This window comes from Cupressus sempervirens, chromosome 11, assembly GCF_028749045.1.
Source record: "Cupressus sempervirens isolate cs-2001-9-10 chromosome 11, ASM2874904v1, whole genome shotgun sequence".
Lineage (NCBI taxonomy): Eukaryota > Viridiplantae > Streptophyta > Pinopsida > Cupressales > Cupressaceae > Cupressus > Cupressus sempervirens.
Genome location: NC_143128.1, coordinates 504457813 through 504473251, shown reverse-complemented (window position 1 = coordinate 504473251; position 15439 = coordinate 504457813). Strand labels below are relative to the sequence as shown.

General features: G+C 39.0%; 3 protein-coding genes across 3 annotated transcripts in view; all 3 read right to left on the bottom strand.

The window, feature by feature from the left end:
- The window catches only part of LOC149530580 (CBL-interacting protein kinase 24-like), a 224291-nt gene that overhangs the window by 166283 nt on the left and 42569 nt on the right, over nt 1-15439 (bottom strand). The window lies entirely within an intron of this gene.
- LOC149530582 (uncharacterized) lies at nt 5319-6488 on the bottom strand. Its single transcript, XM_089810241.1, has 2 exons — nt 5966-6488; nt 5319-5861 (listed from the first exon to the last, which is right to left on the bottom strand). Exons 1-2 carry the CDS (start codon nt 6353-6355, stop codon nt 5445-5447), a joined length of 807 nt encoding a protein of 268 aa, XP_089666367.1. The 5' UTR covers nt 6356-6488; the 3' UTR covers nt 5319-5444.
- Nucleotides 6714-7831, bottom strand: LOC149530581 (uncharacterized). The gene is made up of 2 exons (XM_089811151.1): nt 7077-7831; nt 6714-6954 (listed from the first exon to the last, which is right to left on the bottom strand). The coding sequence occupies exons 1-2, from the start codon at nt 7691-7693 to the stop codon at nt 6714-6716; spliced, it is 858 nt and encodes a 285-aa protein (XP_089667277.1). The 5' UTR covers nt 7694-7831.

The window sequence follows — 15439 nt, the reverse complement described above, 5'->3', positions numbered from 1 at the left end:
TATTGTTGTTGTATAATGCAATAACATATTTTGAGGAGTTATAAGAGTTTGTTGGTTTTTATATTACTGGTTTGTAATGCATTTTTATATGCTCAAATCTTGAATGTTATTTTGGAAATAACGGGTTATTATCTTGTGGAGAATCTTCTGGTTTTATCGTTGTATCGTATTACATTTGCCTATATTTGAGTTTTGAATATTATATTCAAGAAGAAGTTGGTTAAATATCTGTTGGGATTTCTACTGGTTTCGATTGTGTTTGTAGTACATCTACAATGTTCAGTCCCAAATATATTGTTGGGAAGAAAATCGAGTAAATATCCGGTTTGGGATATTTCAGTGGTATCAAAGCTGGTTTTCCTGCCAGCCTGTGAAGTTATAATGAAGATAAATTTATGAAAGGTCAAAGTTGCATATCTAAGTTTGATTCAAGAGGAACAATTGTTTTTTCTAAAGGAACAAAACTAAGGAGCATTTGCAATCCTGAGCTTTATATTTGCATCATTCGTGATCGTTGACGAAGCAATTCAAATCCCATAGAAATATTTTTGGTGATCATGTTAAGCCTGAATTTATTCATTTATATAAGTTTTGCTTACTTTTCCCAAATTTTGGAGAATATATGGCAAATACTTTGGAATGGTTTAACCTTCACCTCGTGGTAAGCATCTCTGTGGGGGCCAGATTTATTGATTGCTAATGGTTATGATACAGGAAGTGGTTATATAAAATTAATATATGCTCAAACATTGGCTAGGCAAACAGAAGGATTGTCGAGAATTGAAGGTAGAGAGGGCCTGTTTTCCTCTTTAAGCTTTATCGAGAGGAGGCTTGCAAGTTATTGGAGGTTGATGCCCCTGAATATGAAAGGGAAGGCCAAACGACAATATTGAAATCACAATAGAAGTCAGATCTGTATAGAAAAACACATAGATGTGTATATGGGTGAATTGACAGTGTTGAAGACACGGAAATGATGTTACCATGCAGAAAGAATAATTATCCATGAAATACAATGCCAAGGAGCAGCTTGGACTTTAATTAAAATAATTAAAATTACAGGTACCCAATGGGGCAATGGGAAGGGCAAAAAAAATGAACATCAAATGTGCACAAAGCGACTACTAAAAGGATATTGTACGCCCAACAACATTTAAAGATTAAAATAAAGGATTTTGACACTATTTTATATGTGCGGAGATAAGGTAAAGGGGCTTTATAGCAACGATATTAACTAGCGAGATAAATACAAACAACCATCAGGTTTGAAGTGTTTTGTCATCATGATTTACAGTCTAAAGTAAGGCATGATAAATGAATCTGTTTATAATGTAGAAACTATAAAGGAAGCACAGTTAAAGAGTGTACTATCATTTTCAATGTATATTGGCAACTGCTATCCACGTATATGCAGCAACGAATGGTGAGAAATATTGAGGATAAGTTGTTGGTGACTCTGGTGACACCTAGTTGACAGTATCTGAACCTCCTTTGTCTCACATTATTCATGGATTGAATTTAAGCCATTATGCCTCAGACCATCGTTGGATTTAGAGAGCCTTCTATTGCAAAAACTAATTCTGAGCCCACCTATCTTGAAGCGTCACTTCACCTAGAATTAGGAAATACATGGAAGTGTTAATGTGTTGGTTCCTAGCAAAGGACGTCAAACGAGTTGTTTGGTATCTTATTCTATTATACTTGTTGCAGGAGTTACTGAATCGATCGCCAATAAGAGAAAGGAACTGTTACACGAAGGGGTTATTCAAATCATGTGAATTTTGAAGTTTAAAGACAACAAATATTCGAAGGGGCTAAGCTCTTGTAACTGAAAGAAGTAGAGGATGGGCAACAGATGGATGACTCAACACGGAAGAATTGTGTGCATGTAACACTCGAATCAACATTAGCCATACGTCTTGTTGATAGAAGCTAAATTGTTGAGAAGTGTGGAGTGAATAGTTGGGGTATTATCACAAGCAAGGCGCGCAACTCTCATAGTGTCGATGGTCCAAAGTAACAATGCTTATGGGTTATGCTAAGGAGGAGAACTCCTTAATCGAATTTTGGCATAGAAGGATAGCCAATACAATCAAAAGGATGCAGCTAAAATAGTGAGACAAAGGTTGCTACTCGTTGTCATTTACATGGTGTTGTGCATCGAGATTTGAAACCCGAGAACTTCCTTTTAAAGTTTATTGATAAAGATTCACCTCTAAAGGCAACAAATTCTGGACTATTTAAGCAAGGCAAAAAAGTTCTAGGACATAGTAGGTAGTGCATGTTATGTTGCACTAGAGGTTTTGAAATGCAAATTTGGGCCTTCTTGGTATGGGACGGCTCAAGCTATGACTGACGTGTCTTACTTGGAGCCTTGATGATTGTCGGTTCATTGTGACGACTCAATTTTCGGCCTTCTATATTCAACGAATAAAGTTTATTTGTGGCAGTAGAGATTTTCTATTGGTGTTTTCAATTGAGGCTGAATGGGTGTTGTTTAAGCATAGCTGGAGTATTTTTATTGAAAGTTGAAATAGGTAACATGATGGTTTATAAACTTGGAGTTTTGAAAATCAAGAGATCAAGTGCTTACTCTGGAAGATTGGTAAACAATGGTGATTGTTATAAAATGCAATTTGTATCTTCACTTGTCAGACGTTCACCACTGCTGCATCTAGACGCTTGGTATTCCACACTGGGCTTTCATAATTTTTCTAAACCATTCCCTAGCTGGTGGCAATGATTGTTGCATCTTGGGTAACCAATTTTTTCATTTTGATTGAGTTGTTAATGCATTTGAGAAGGCCAGTGTACACTTATTAGGGACTACGATCACCCAGAGAAGGCAGCAAATTTTATCACAGTCGGATGTTTTCAGACTTCAGGAATTTAGTCTTATATTTAAGTGCACAAGGACAAAACATTATGATCAAATAAATCTTCCTATGGAACCTAGATTCATTAAAAAGGGCAAGAGTTGTTGATTAACGTCATTACCCTAGACTACCGAGTTACAGTTGTAGTGACAATGACAATACATCATACTCTATTGAATGTCAGGCATTACAATGTCCACTTAATTTGCAGCAAGAGCCAATTTCGCGGGACAGTGTTTAGCACCTCAGAATGTATTGTCTTCTGCATTAGCACTTGGTACTAAACGAGTTGCAACGAATTCCCTTCAATCATCGTTTGATACCCAAATTATGAGTCCTTATCTTCAATTCGAAAATGATTGTATTGGACAAATTCATAACGAGTATGTGCACCAGTGTGTTGATGATCAATCTGAATTAAGAGCAAAAATACTCAACTTTTATAGAGAGTATAAAAAACTTCCTACCTGAGTACAGAATGACTTACCTTTCAATGATTACATGGATTTTCATCTAGAGCAGCAAAATAAGACGGATTGGGCAAAAAGGAAATATTCGAAATTGGTTCAGGATCTCATTGAAAAAGACCACTGCAAAAATGGGAATGAGGAGTTTCCAGCAGATCAAAATCATCGAATGGAGGACTTTGAAAAATAGAGCAGTCAACCCCCATTTATTTGCAGCCTTCCGGTGATCATGCAAAAGAGGTGATACAGGGTGCAAGTTTCTACGTTGGTGATTTGGAGATTAGCTTTGATAAGCAGGTGGATGAGGTCGGTTGCACACAAGCTAATAGTAGGTTGGAGTTCTTGTGTGATGAACCCTATATTTCCTACACCCATGACAGGAATTCAGAGGAACAATCAAAAATAACATTGCAAGATGATGAACCACTTCAATAGGACAATAATGACATGCATACCTTAAAGAATCAGTTGAAGGTTAGTAATGACATGGTTGTGGCATCGCTGGTTCGTTATGACAGCGCTCACAAGATGGTGGAAGATCCCTACAGAAAGGTTCAAAAGGGAGTGGAAGCAGATTGGCTTGTTTCTGATTTGCAAATGATCAAAACAGCTCTTGAAACTATGAAATCAGATTATTTATTTTTGCTTTCCAACAGGGATAACATTCTTAAGGTTGCTGAAAGACATGTTGATCAGCTAAAAAAGGAAAGGAATGGGATTATGGAGCTCAATGGGGAGCTTAAGTCTACTCAGAGGCATTGGGTGAAACTGTAATATCCTCTCACAAGGAACTAATATGCAAATGCAATTCTTTTGGTATTATTAGTGCAAATACATGGAAACTAGATGCAAAACAATGAATATAGTAATGCCAATATTTTGATTCTGAATTATCACAGCAAAATCATATGCTGATGAAGTACAATGATAATAGCAAAGTAACAAGAATCAGAATTGGATCGGAATCGGCAAGGCCGAATCGAATCGTGAATCGGCAATGAATCAGCAAATTTGAAAAAACCCTTTAAATTTAAAGATTTTAACAATTTAAAACTTATTTCATGCACCCTTTATTGAATATAACTTAAACACACTATAACATCATCAAATAGAAGTTAAAACTTAACATACATAAACATGGAACATAAAATCCATCACATATGTAACTATGTTATCTAAAATGTAAATTGTAGGCTAGCTGAAGTAAATAGAAATCAAATGATCACAATGATTTAAATCATAGAATGTATGTAAGATGATCCATAAGACATCAAATCATAAATGTATGTAAGAATCTAAGATGAAGATCCATGAAAGTTTGAAACATATGTCTATCAATGATTCAGTATCAATATCTGTAAACAAAATATAAAAACAAGGCTCCAGCTCAAGCCTCAGACTCATAGTCATCATCATCATCCTCAACATCATCCTGAAGCTCGGCTGCAGCCTCAGCCTCAGCCTCAGCCTCTGAGTATCCAGTCTGCCTAGTAGCAAGGCGTCTAATGTAGGTCCTAGAGGACTGCCGAGCCATATCTCCCGCATGTAAGATGGGCTCATGAACGTCGCTAGGGCCTGTGCCTGTGCGTGCACATGTGCATCTACCAATGCCTGAAGAACGTGCTCTAGCTGCCTCAGCCTCTATATCCACCTGGTCAACCCACACACGGTCTTCCTCAGTGAAGACTGGATCCACAACCTCTGTGAGCCACTCTGATTCTGGATCAATCTCCTCTAGAATGATCGGAGAGGAGTCAATGCCCAAAATCTGTCTGATCCTAAGACGGAGGTTGTAATGAACAAAGACAATATCATTCAACTTCTGCACTGTCAACCTGTTTCTCCTCTTCGAATGGATGTGCTCGAACATGGACCAACTGCGCTCACATCCAGAAGCGCTGCTTGGCTGACTCAGAATACGAATGGCAATTTTTTGAAGTTTTGGGGTTGTGGCCCCAAACATTTGTCACCATCTATCTGCAATAAGGGAAAAATTGAAAATAGAAACAATTAGTCTCATTTACAAATTACAAGTTAACTCTAAAATTACATAATCAACTTTAAGATTAGAATCTAGATTCATGAACATTGAATATATTATTTAATTTTTACCTGGCTGTAGTGTTGTCTGAGCATTTATGGCCATCCTGCTAGAGAAAAGTGGCCCCTCTTTATTGTTGAACTGGTCTAGCTCAACAATCGCAGCAGCGCTATCTTCATCGCTACTCAACCTCTGAATCACTGTGTATAAGCCAGTGAGAACCTCTGCATCCGCCTTGAACTCAGGACGGAAACGATATGCCGGATTCAGAAAGTAAGCTGCTGCATGGATGGGTCGATGGAGCTGATTCTGCCATCTCCTATCGATGATGTCCCAAATAGGGCCATACCTCTCCTGCACTCCTGCATATTGGGCTCTGATGGCCTCCTTGGCCCTATCCATGCCCTCATAAATGTAGCCCATAGAGGGCTTCTCCCCATCAGCAGTTCGTAGCAAAGCTACAAGGGGCTCAGTGACCTACATATAAAGTAAAACAAAAAACTTGAGTCAAAACTTAAATATAAAATAATATAACTTAAAGTAAAAGTAAAATACTAAATGTTAAATTGCAATAAATTTACTTGCAGGATTTCTCTAGCGGGTTTCCAAAAACCATCCTCATCAAATATGCAATCCGCCACATCTATCCCTACAGTGGTCGTAGCATAGGAAGAGGAAATCCACTCCCGCCCAACAAACATGCTCCTCAATTCATCCCTTGATGTCAACAAGGACTGCAAGGTGATGAAATTCGAGGCAAACCTCGTGATACCTGGGCGAGCTAACTCTTTGCCTTCTCTGTACTTCCTCATTGTGCTAAGGACAAATGAATGATTATAAATGAATTTGCATATGTTTTTTGCCCTTTCCACACATGACTTGACAAACTCAAGTTTGCCAATTTCCTCCAACATAAGGTCAATGCAATGTGCCGCACAAGGGGACCAAAATATGGTGGGGTGCCTCTCCATCAAAAGTTTACCTACAACAATTTTAAGTCAATTAGAAATTCAAATTTCAAAATTCAAATAAATTTATTTTCAAAACTTGAAAAGTTAAAAGTTTACTTGCAGCAACATAACTTGCTGCATTATCCGTCACCACCTGGATCACATTTTGTTCTCCCACCTCTACTATGACTTCCTCAATAGCCTCACATAAGTATGTGGCATTTTTTACATGTGCGGAAGCATCAATGGATTTGATGAACATGGTATATCCTACAAGTAACAAAACAACGAATTAGAATATTAAAATTAAATGGATCATCAACAAATTAGCATTCAACAAATCAAAATTTACAATTATGTATGTAGGAAAGTAGAATGATCAATTACCTCCACAGGATACAAGAAAATTGAGGAGTGTTCTATTCTTCCTATCTGTCCAACCATCAGTCATGATGGTGCAACCCTTTGCAATCCACTCCTTTCGGTTCTCCTCGAGCTCAGCCCTCATGTCCTCTACCATCTCATCCAAGAGGTATCCGCTCAACTCAGCCTCAGTTGGGGCTTTAAACCCCGGACCACAAATAGCAACCGCGTCTATCATGTTCTGCCAATAAGGAGCCCTGTCACAAATAAAAATTTAGATGTCAAAGACTCAAATTATAAAACAAGTAAATATAATTAAAGTTTTACTTTTACTTTTAATTTTAACTTTAAAGAAAACAACGAAAAAAGAATCAATTACCTGGCTGCAATAAATGGAATGTTGCAAAAGTACCAAAATTTGCATATCTCCTTTCTGGCAGCATCATGAATTTCCTTGTTCAAACCCATGCCCTCAAGCGTGGGTTGGGAACCAAGAGTAGTGCGGGGCACAAAGTAACTATCCATTCTGTTTTTCCACACTCTAGGCTGCAATAGGTTGGTGTGGGACTCTGTCTCAGTATGTGACCGACTAGCACTAGCACGAGCAGAAGAACTAGGATAAAAAGGAGGCCTAGAAGAGCCCTCTCCAACACAACCTACAGATGCAGAAGCTGATGCAGATGCAGATGTGGATGCGGCTGCAGATGCGGATGCGGGAACATGGGAGCCAATACCCCTTAACCCTTCAAGTTGCATTTTCCTATTGGCTTTGTCTTTTTCAATTTTTTCTAATGCCATTAAGCAAGTGCGTTTTGCCTCAGGAGTTTGGTGAGTGCAAATTGTAACATCGTGTCCAAGTATAGCAGCAATGTGGTATTTCAATCTATAAATACCCCCAGAAGTTATTTTTTCTTTACAAAAAATACATTTTGTTTGATATTTGGTTCTTCCAGGAAACTCTTCGTTATATTTCCAACATTCATCTTTTCTACCCATTGCGAATTTGCAAAAAATGAAAGCAAAGGCTGCTGCAATAAAAATTTATATGTAAAATATCAAAGTTTGAAGCTAATAAAAGCTACAAAACAACAAACCCTAGTTTGCAACTTAGTAAAAATAAAGAACATTCAAAATCTAAACTAAAAATCTTGAAAACTATAAAAATTTAACAAAAAATGCATAATACACTAACATGCAAAAAAAAAAAGAGCACTTACCTCTTGCAAATGAGTTGAGGAGTGTTGAGATTGGCTCCCTAATGCTCCCAATGCAATTGATGGCCTCCCCAAATGGAATGTTGATCTCTTTTGTGCTCTTTCTTCTTGCCGGTTAAAAACCTATGGCTTTTCTTTTCCCTTCTTCTCTCTCACTTTTCCTCTCTTCTACTCATGTTAAATAAATAGAAGGCCCTTTAGGGTTATAACAAAGAGAAATGGTCAAAAACAAAGTAAAAAAACAAGGCAATTTTTTAAAATTTTACAACTCTATACTTTATTGGCCGCGAGCGATTCCTGCCGATTTTTCCAGGTGATTCATGCGATTTTTTGCCTGAATCGCCTGAATCGGCGATTCAGGCGATTCACTTGAAGAAATCGGCAATGGCGATTTCCGACTCCAAAAAAATTGCCATTGCTGAATCTAATCGCTGAATCGACGATTCAGGCGATTTTATGGCGATTCTCGTTACTCTGGATAATAGTGATGCCCAAGAATGGAAATGAATCAAACACAGATACTGCAGCATGGCTTTGTGCATGTGTACTATAGCAGCCAAAATCTTTTCTCCAATTAAGCACAAGTAGAACTCTTGAAATTGAAGCTCTCCTAAATACCACATTCAATGGATATTTCACCACCTCAAATGGTTGCAACACTAAAGAGTTGACGTTCTCCTATGGCTGATTGAAATTGGAAACCTTAGTTTCTTCTCCCAACTTGATATCAAATGCAATTCACAAAATCGGATCATAAACAATGAAGCTCTCACCTCTATTTATACTTTTCCTTGACCCTCCTAGAAGGAAATAAAATATTTAATAATGGCATTTTCTAGAAGTTTCTCCCTTTCCAATAATTAATGTGCGTTTAGGAAATTAAATTACTAGAAGTTTCCCCCTTCCAATAATTAATGCACTTGCTAGAAGCTTCTCTCTTGCAATACAATAATTAATTGTGCTTCTAGAAAATTAAATTACTAGAAGCTTACCCCTTCCAATAATTAATGCATTCTCTAATAGATTAAATTAATTAAATATAAAGTCACTTTTTTTTCTTTTTTCTTTTCTTTTTTGACTTTATAAGAAATAAATTTAATCAATTTCTCCTTATTTCTCCACTTAGCCTTCGGAGAATGTAAAGGCTAAGAACTCCACTAATATGCTAAAAAGATGGGCACATTATAGAAACTCGATTTTCTCTTCAGGAAGCAGAAAATCAGATCAAGGCCACAAATCACTCTCGGGAACATGAGGGTAAGGTGAGACGAGTTTTTTAAAGAAGTCATTTTTAAGCTTGATAGCATTCAGCAAACTTATGACTTGGACAGTTGTCCTAAAAGACCAAGTACCAAAGTTTTAGATTACATTCAACTAATCGACAAACCCGTGTTTGAAGTAGATGTTGATTGGATTTCCAATAATCCCCTTTTTGAGATAAATGAGGACTCTCCTTTTGATTGTCATGAAGATGATTCTGATTTTAGGATATGGAACCCTGATACAATTCCCAACAATGAATATGGGTCACAGGATGGAAGTGGTGAATTCACTACAGTTGATCGTCATTGGATCAGTTCTAGTAGGATTTCCGATTTCACACTATACAGGAGTTGGTTGTCGGTAAAATCTATAGTGTAGCCAACGGGTAGAATAGTATCCGAAACGGCGCATGACAGTTGAGTCACCCCTTCGAGAAAGTATATGTACACTGTCTGGAAGGGACTACTGAGACATCATCATAATCATATTGTAAGCATTGGAGTGCATACTGCGTATATGAATAAAGTATTTGTTCTATGTTATATCTTACTATACTACATGTGATAAGTATCCGTTTACCCTATACGGTAAATATTTGGTGTCGTTGCTAGTCGAACCTGGAACAAAGGAAGTGTTATGAAGATTAATGCCTAATTTGCTCAATAAGGATACGAATAAGATAAAAGATAAGGACAAAATGCGTACAGCAAAGGAAGTTTTAATTTTAGCATAACACGCAGAGCACAGACAAAAGCTTCAACAGATAACCGACGAACATCAAGAGGGTGAAGTAGCACAGATGGAGGGAATGCATTCACCTAACAGACTGAAGAGTGTCAAGGAATTGCTAGAAGAGACTCGACAGCGATTGAATTTGGTGGAAGAGACAAGGAAGGAGTTCCTTAACTTGTATACGTCGTGGGTAGAGAATCCAAACGGAAGGAAAGCAACTTGCACGGCTCAAAGTGCCAAAGGAGCACGAGCGTGGAGTTAACTCTTCGTTCCCGATACACTCGACAAATGGATACGGGCAGAGAATCGGAAAACTTCACTTGAGGAAGATCTTTTCTCACCAGGTAACACAGTTGTTGAAAGTAGGGCAGTTGTTCGAAGCAACACGATTGTGCAGACCAATGCCGGTGCTCAGAACAACGCAAGTACTCAGAATAACGCGAGTACTCATAACAACACGGGTGCATAGCAAGCACCACCACTTCAGAAAAGAGTAGTAATGGCGGGAACAAAGGAAAAATCGTCGAAGTTCAATGGTGACGGGACGGCAGATTCAATCAGACATTGCAAGACATGTGAAACAATATGGACGGCAAACGGTGTAACGGACCAGGATGACTGGGTTCGACAATTTCCAGCGACCTTATGGGGTGTACCAATTGATTGGTTCTCGGATGTCGATTCGCAGAAATTAACTACATGGGCGGATGTTAGGAAGGAGTTCATAGCAGAGTTTCGACTGCTAAGGAACGATAATGAAATTGTAGGAGAAATATACAATACAAAGCAGGGAAAGAATGAAACAATCCGTGTCTATGCAAAAATGCTGAAAGAGTTGGTGGGGCAAAGGGAGAACCTAGCGGCTGACGGATTAAAGAAACGATGGTTTGTTGAACGGCTACGGCTAGCACTAAAGAAGAAAATGAAGATTGTACCCCCAACATTGTACGAAGATGCGTATAATTGGGCGATGGATCTGGAGAGTGAGCAAAAAAAAGCAAGAAGCACAAATCGTTGGACTCAAATGATTCATCTTCCGAAGTAGCAGCAGGGACGAAGAATCAAGTAAAAAAGTTCGAGCGTTGTTGAAGGATATGCTACGAATAATGAAGGAATTTAAAATTTTGAAAAAGAATCCTGACTCAATGAAGGGAGAATTGTGGTGTACGGACTATAACGAGGAGGGCTACACAAAGGGCTCCTACCCGAAAAAACAATTTTGTGATATCTGTCATATTGCAGGACATTCCAGAAAGGAATGCCCGTTCAATATGAAGTCATAGGGACACAGCAAGTGTTACTGACACAAGAAGTGTCCATTGGAACGAACACGAACAATGATGTAACCTCTAAAGGATACCCTAACAGTAACCGGCACAAAAGGGGCGGTAATAATAATAACAATAATAACAATGGAGGCCGAAGTCAGATACAGTATGACTCAAGTCGACGGCCAATAATACAGTCTCGTGCATGCAACCTCTAGGCACACTTCGCCAAAGATTGTACCATGAAGGAGACATCGCAGCTATTATGTAGATAGTGTGGTCCGAGAGACCACGAGGATTTGAAATGCCCGAAGTAGGGGGTGAACTTGTTAAGCATCGAAACATGTGATGAGGAAAAACTATCCATTATGTGTGAGCAAGCAAAGAAGGCAAAGTACCCTGATGCGGAGGAAGAAAAAAAGAGGTTGCAGTAAGCACGAACGAAGTTGGAAAAACAAATGGAAACAGAAAAGTTACAAACAAAAAACTTTGTCGGCACCTCAAGGAGAAACCTAGCAGAACAAAACATGGTAAAGCAAGTAATGCAAATAGAAGTTTCTATAAAATTAAATGACCTTCTTACAATGCCTCAATTACGGACGGCGATACTGAACATGACACCACTCCTGAAAGCAACGGAGGAAATAGGAAAGGATGGCAGTAGAACGACTACAACGGACTCGATGCTACTAGCACTCACAACGGGAAGACATCCAATAGTAGTAGAGATGGGTATCCTTAGAACCATACTTATAGACACAATTGTGGACGGAGGGTCAAGCGTAAACGTGTTACCAAAGGATATATGGAAAATGTTGGGACAACCTACGTTGTGGCCACCTACATTTTAGTTATTACGGATCAGCACGAAATCAAGCCATTGGGAACCCTGATTGCGTAGCCAGTAACTATTGGAACGCAACCATTTCTATTAGATTTTATGGTCATTACTCTAAAAAGAAAAGGGTATGACGCTATCCTTAGACAAGATTGGTTGGTGGAAGCAAAAGTGAAACATGATTGGAAATGAAATACCCTATCCATGGAACACGGAGGCCGAAGATTTATAATTGACCTACACACACAAATGGTAAGTGAGGAGGCATCATCGTCAAATTTTGAAGGTGAAGGCGAAGGTGACGATGAAGGAAAGAAGAGAATGGAACTGGACGAAGGAGTATTGAGATTAGAAGGAGGATCGAATGATGACGACCTAGACTCGGTGAATGGCTTACTCCATGGCAAATGGAGGATTACAAGCTCTTTCCGAGCTATAACATGTTGGGAGTCGAAGAGGGAAAAGAAAGGAACGAGTTTCCAAAGGAGTATAGCGAAGTGAAGAAGGGAGAAGCACATGTAGATGAAACATCGACGCATACGTTTAGTGATGAAAAACCTATAAAGTATGAAGAGCCTACTATAAAAACAATGAACTTAGGAGATGAAGTCAATCCGAAAAATATCTTTGTGGGAGATGATTGGAATCCTATCCTAAAGGCAGCAACATTCAAAATATTTATGGAGTACAAGGACATATTCGCATGGACATACAAAGATTTGAAAGGTGTACCACCAGATTTATGTGTTCATCAGATACCGTTGATAGAAGGCGTAGTACCCATACGGAAGCGGCTGTACCGGATGAACAAAAATTATACTGCACGGGTCACTGATGAGATCGATCGGATGTTCAAAACAGGAATTATTTTTAGGGTGCAAACGAGTGAGTGGGTATCACCAATTGTGATATCTTTGAAAAAGGACACCACGCAAATAAGAATATGCATAGATTTTCGATGTCTAAATGCGGTAACGATCAAAGATCCATTTTCGATACCATTCACTGATAGCATTCTAGAAGAAGTTGTGGGGCATGAGATTTATTCATTCATTGATGGGTTCTCTAGATACAATCAGATATCCATCATCGAAGATGGATTGAAAACAACATTCATAGTGGAAGATGGAGTATACGCCTACAACAGGATGTTGTTTGGACTATGTAATGCTCCGGCAACGTTCCAGAGAATTATCATACACATATTTGATAAAATGTATGTCGAAAACTTTAAAGTATTTATGGATGATTGGTCAATTTTTAGCGCAGCAAATAAACATGTAACAACACTCGGAGAATGCATGGAGAGATGCAGACGGGCGAGACTGGCACTAAATCCGAAGAAGTGCAGGTTCATGGTACCACAGGGGAAGCTATTAGGACACAATCTGCAAAGCAAGGCTGAAGACAAATCTTGACAAAGTTCATGTAATTTTGGATATGCCACCATCGACGAATGTATCATAAGTAAAATCATTCCTCGAACATATTGGATACTACTAGAGGTTCATCAAGAACTTTGCAAAACTATCCTACCCGCTGGACAAACTTACCTGCAAGGGCGAACATTATAAATGGGAAGCGGAGCAGAATGAAGCTTTCGAGAGATTAAAAAAGAGGTTGGCCATAGCATCAATTCTAGCCTATTCAAACTGGGATAAGGAGTTTCATGTTCATGTTGATGCATTGAACTATGCGATTGGAGCAACACTAGCACAGACAGGTGACCACGGATTGGACCATCCAGTATATTTTGCAAGTAGACTATTATCTAAAGCAAAGAAAAATTACAATACGATGGAGTGAGAGGAACTGGGGATGGTGTACACAATACAAAAATTCAGACATTATTTATTGGCGACGCCATTTGTATTCTATGTAGATCATCAGGCATTGTTATATCTCGTAAATAAGTCGATCATTCAGGAAAGGATAAGTCGATGGTTGTTATTATTGCAGGAGTTTATATTCAAGATTGTGGTATGACCGGGAAAGAGTCATGTAAGTGCGGATCACTTGTCAAGGATAAAACTAGAGGAGCCACCAGAGGGGGTCAATGATGAATTACCTAACGTGCAACTATTTCCAATTACCATACTACCATCCTGGTATACGCGTATCGGAGAATACCTTTAGACAGGCCAATTTCCTAGGGAGATGTCGTTGAACGAGAGAAGGAAATTGGTGCTAAGGAGCTGAACATTTTAGTTGATCAACGGATTACTGTACAAAATGGGACCTAATCAGACTCTACGGTGATGCGTTCTGAAGGAGGAAATTCCGAAAGTGTTGAAGGAAGCGCATGAGGGACCAGCAGGACACATGGGGCCAGACACAAGTGCACGGAAGATACTTCTGGTAGGGTTATGGTGGCCAACCGTGCACAACGACGCCAAGAGTGGGTTGTGGCATGCGACACATGTCAGCGAGCTGAAAAACCATCGAAGAGGGACTTCATGCCTCTAAATCCTTCACACACGCAGGAGCTTTTTGAAAGATGGGGATTGGACTTTATCGGACCCCTTAAGGTAAGTAAAACTAAAAGGTGCAAGTACATCGTGGTGGCGACGGAATACCTAACCAAGTGGGTGGAGCCACGCGCACTGCGAGACAACTCGGCTGTGAGCACAGCTAAATTTATTTATGAGCAAATCATTACTAGGTACGGAATTTTGTTGCAGTTGACAAGCGACCGAGGAGGACACTTTGTTAATCATGTCATCCGACTGCTCACTATCGAGTTCAAAATTTATCATTCACTGTTGAGCTTGTACTACCCAAGAGCCAACGGACAAACAAAAGCTACGAACAAGATCTTGGTCAGGATGATTTATAAATCTTGTGCAATCGAGGGAGAAGATTGGGAAGAAAAACTACCATCAGCATTATGAGCATACCGCACTTCATATAAAGTAACTACAGGACACACTCTGTTTCAGTTGATGTATGGGCAGGAAGCCGTGGTATCGACGAAATTCATGGTACCGAGTTTAAGGATCGCCATCGACAACAAACTGGGAGACATCGAGAGTCCGAGAGAGAGGTTGTAAAATTTAAATAAACTGGATGAGCGACGATTGCAGGCACAATGGGCCACAGAAGTTACACAAAACAGGCATAAAGTATGGCATGACAAGCATTTAAAATTGAATAAATTTCAACTAGGATAGTTGATTTTGAAGTATAATGGGCAAAACGAGATCAGACCAGGAAAGTTCAAAGTGAAGTGGGTAGAGCCATACAAGATCTACAAAGTTGGTGATAATAGGGCAATCAAATTATGGACACTCGACAATAAGGAAGTAGCTTATGCAGTGAACAGGTCAAAGTTGAAAATCTACCATGAAAGAAATAACGCGCCTCCACATCCGAACAACTTGGAAAAAATATAAAAATAATAGATAAAGAATGTATATATGTAAGATAA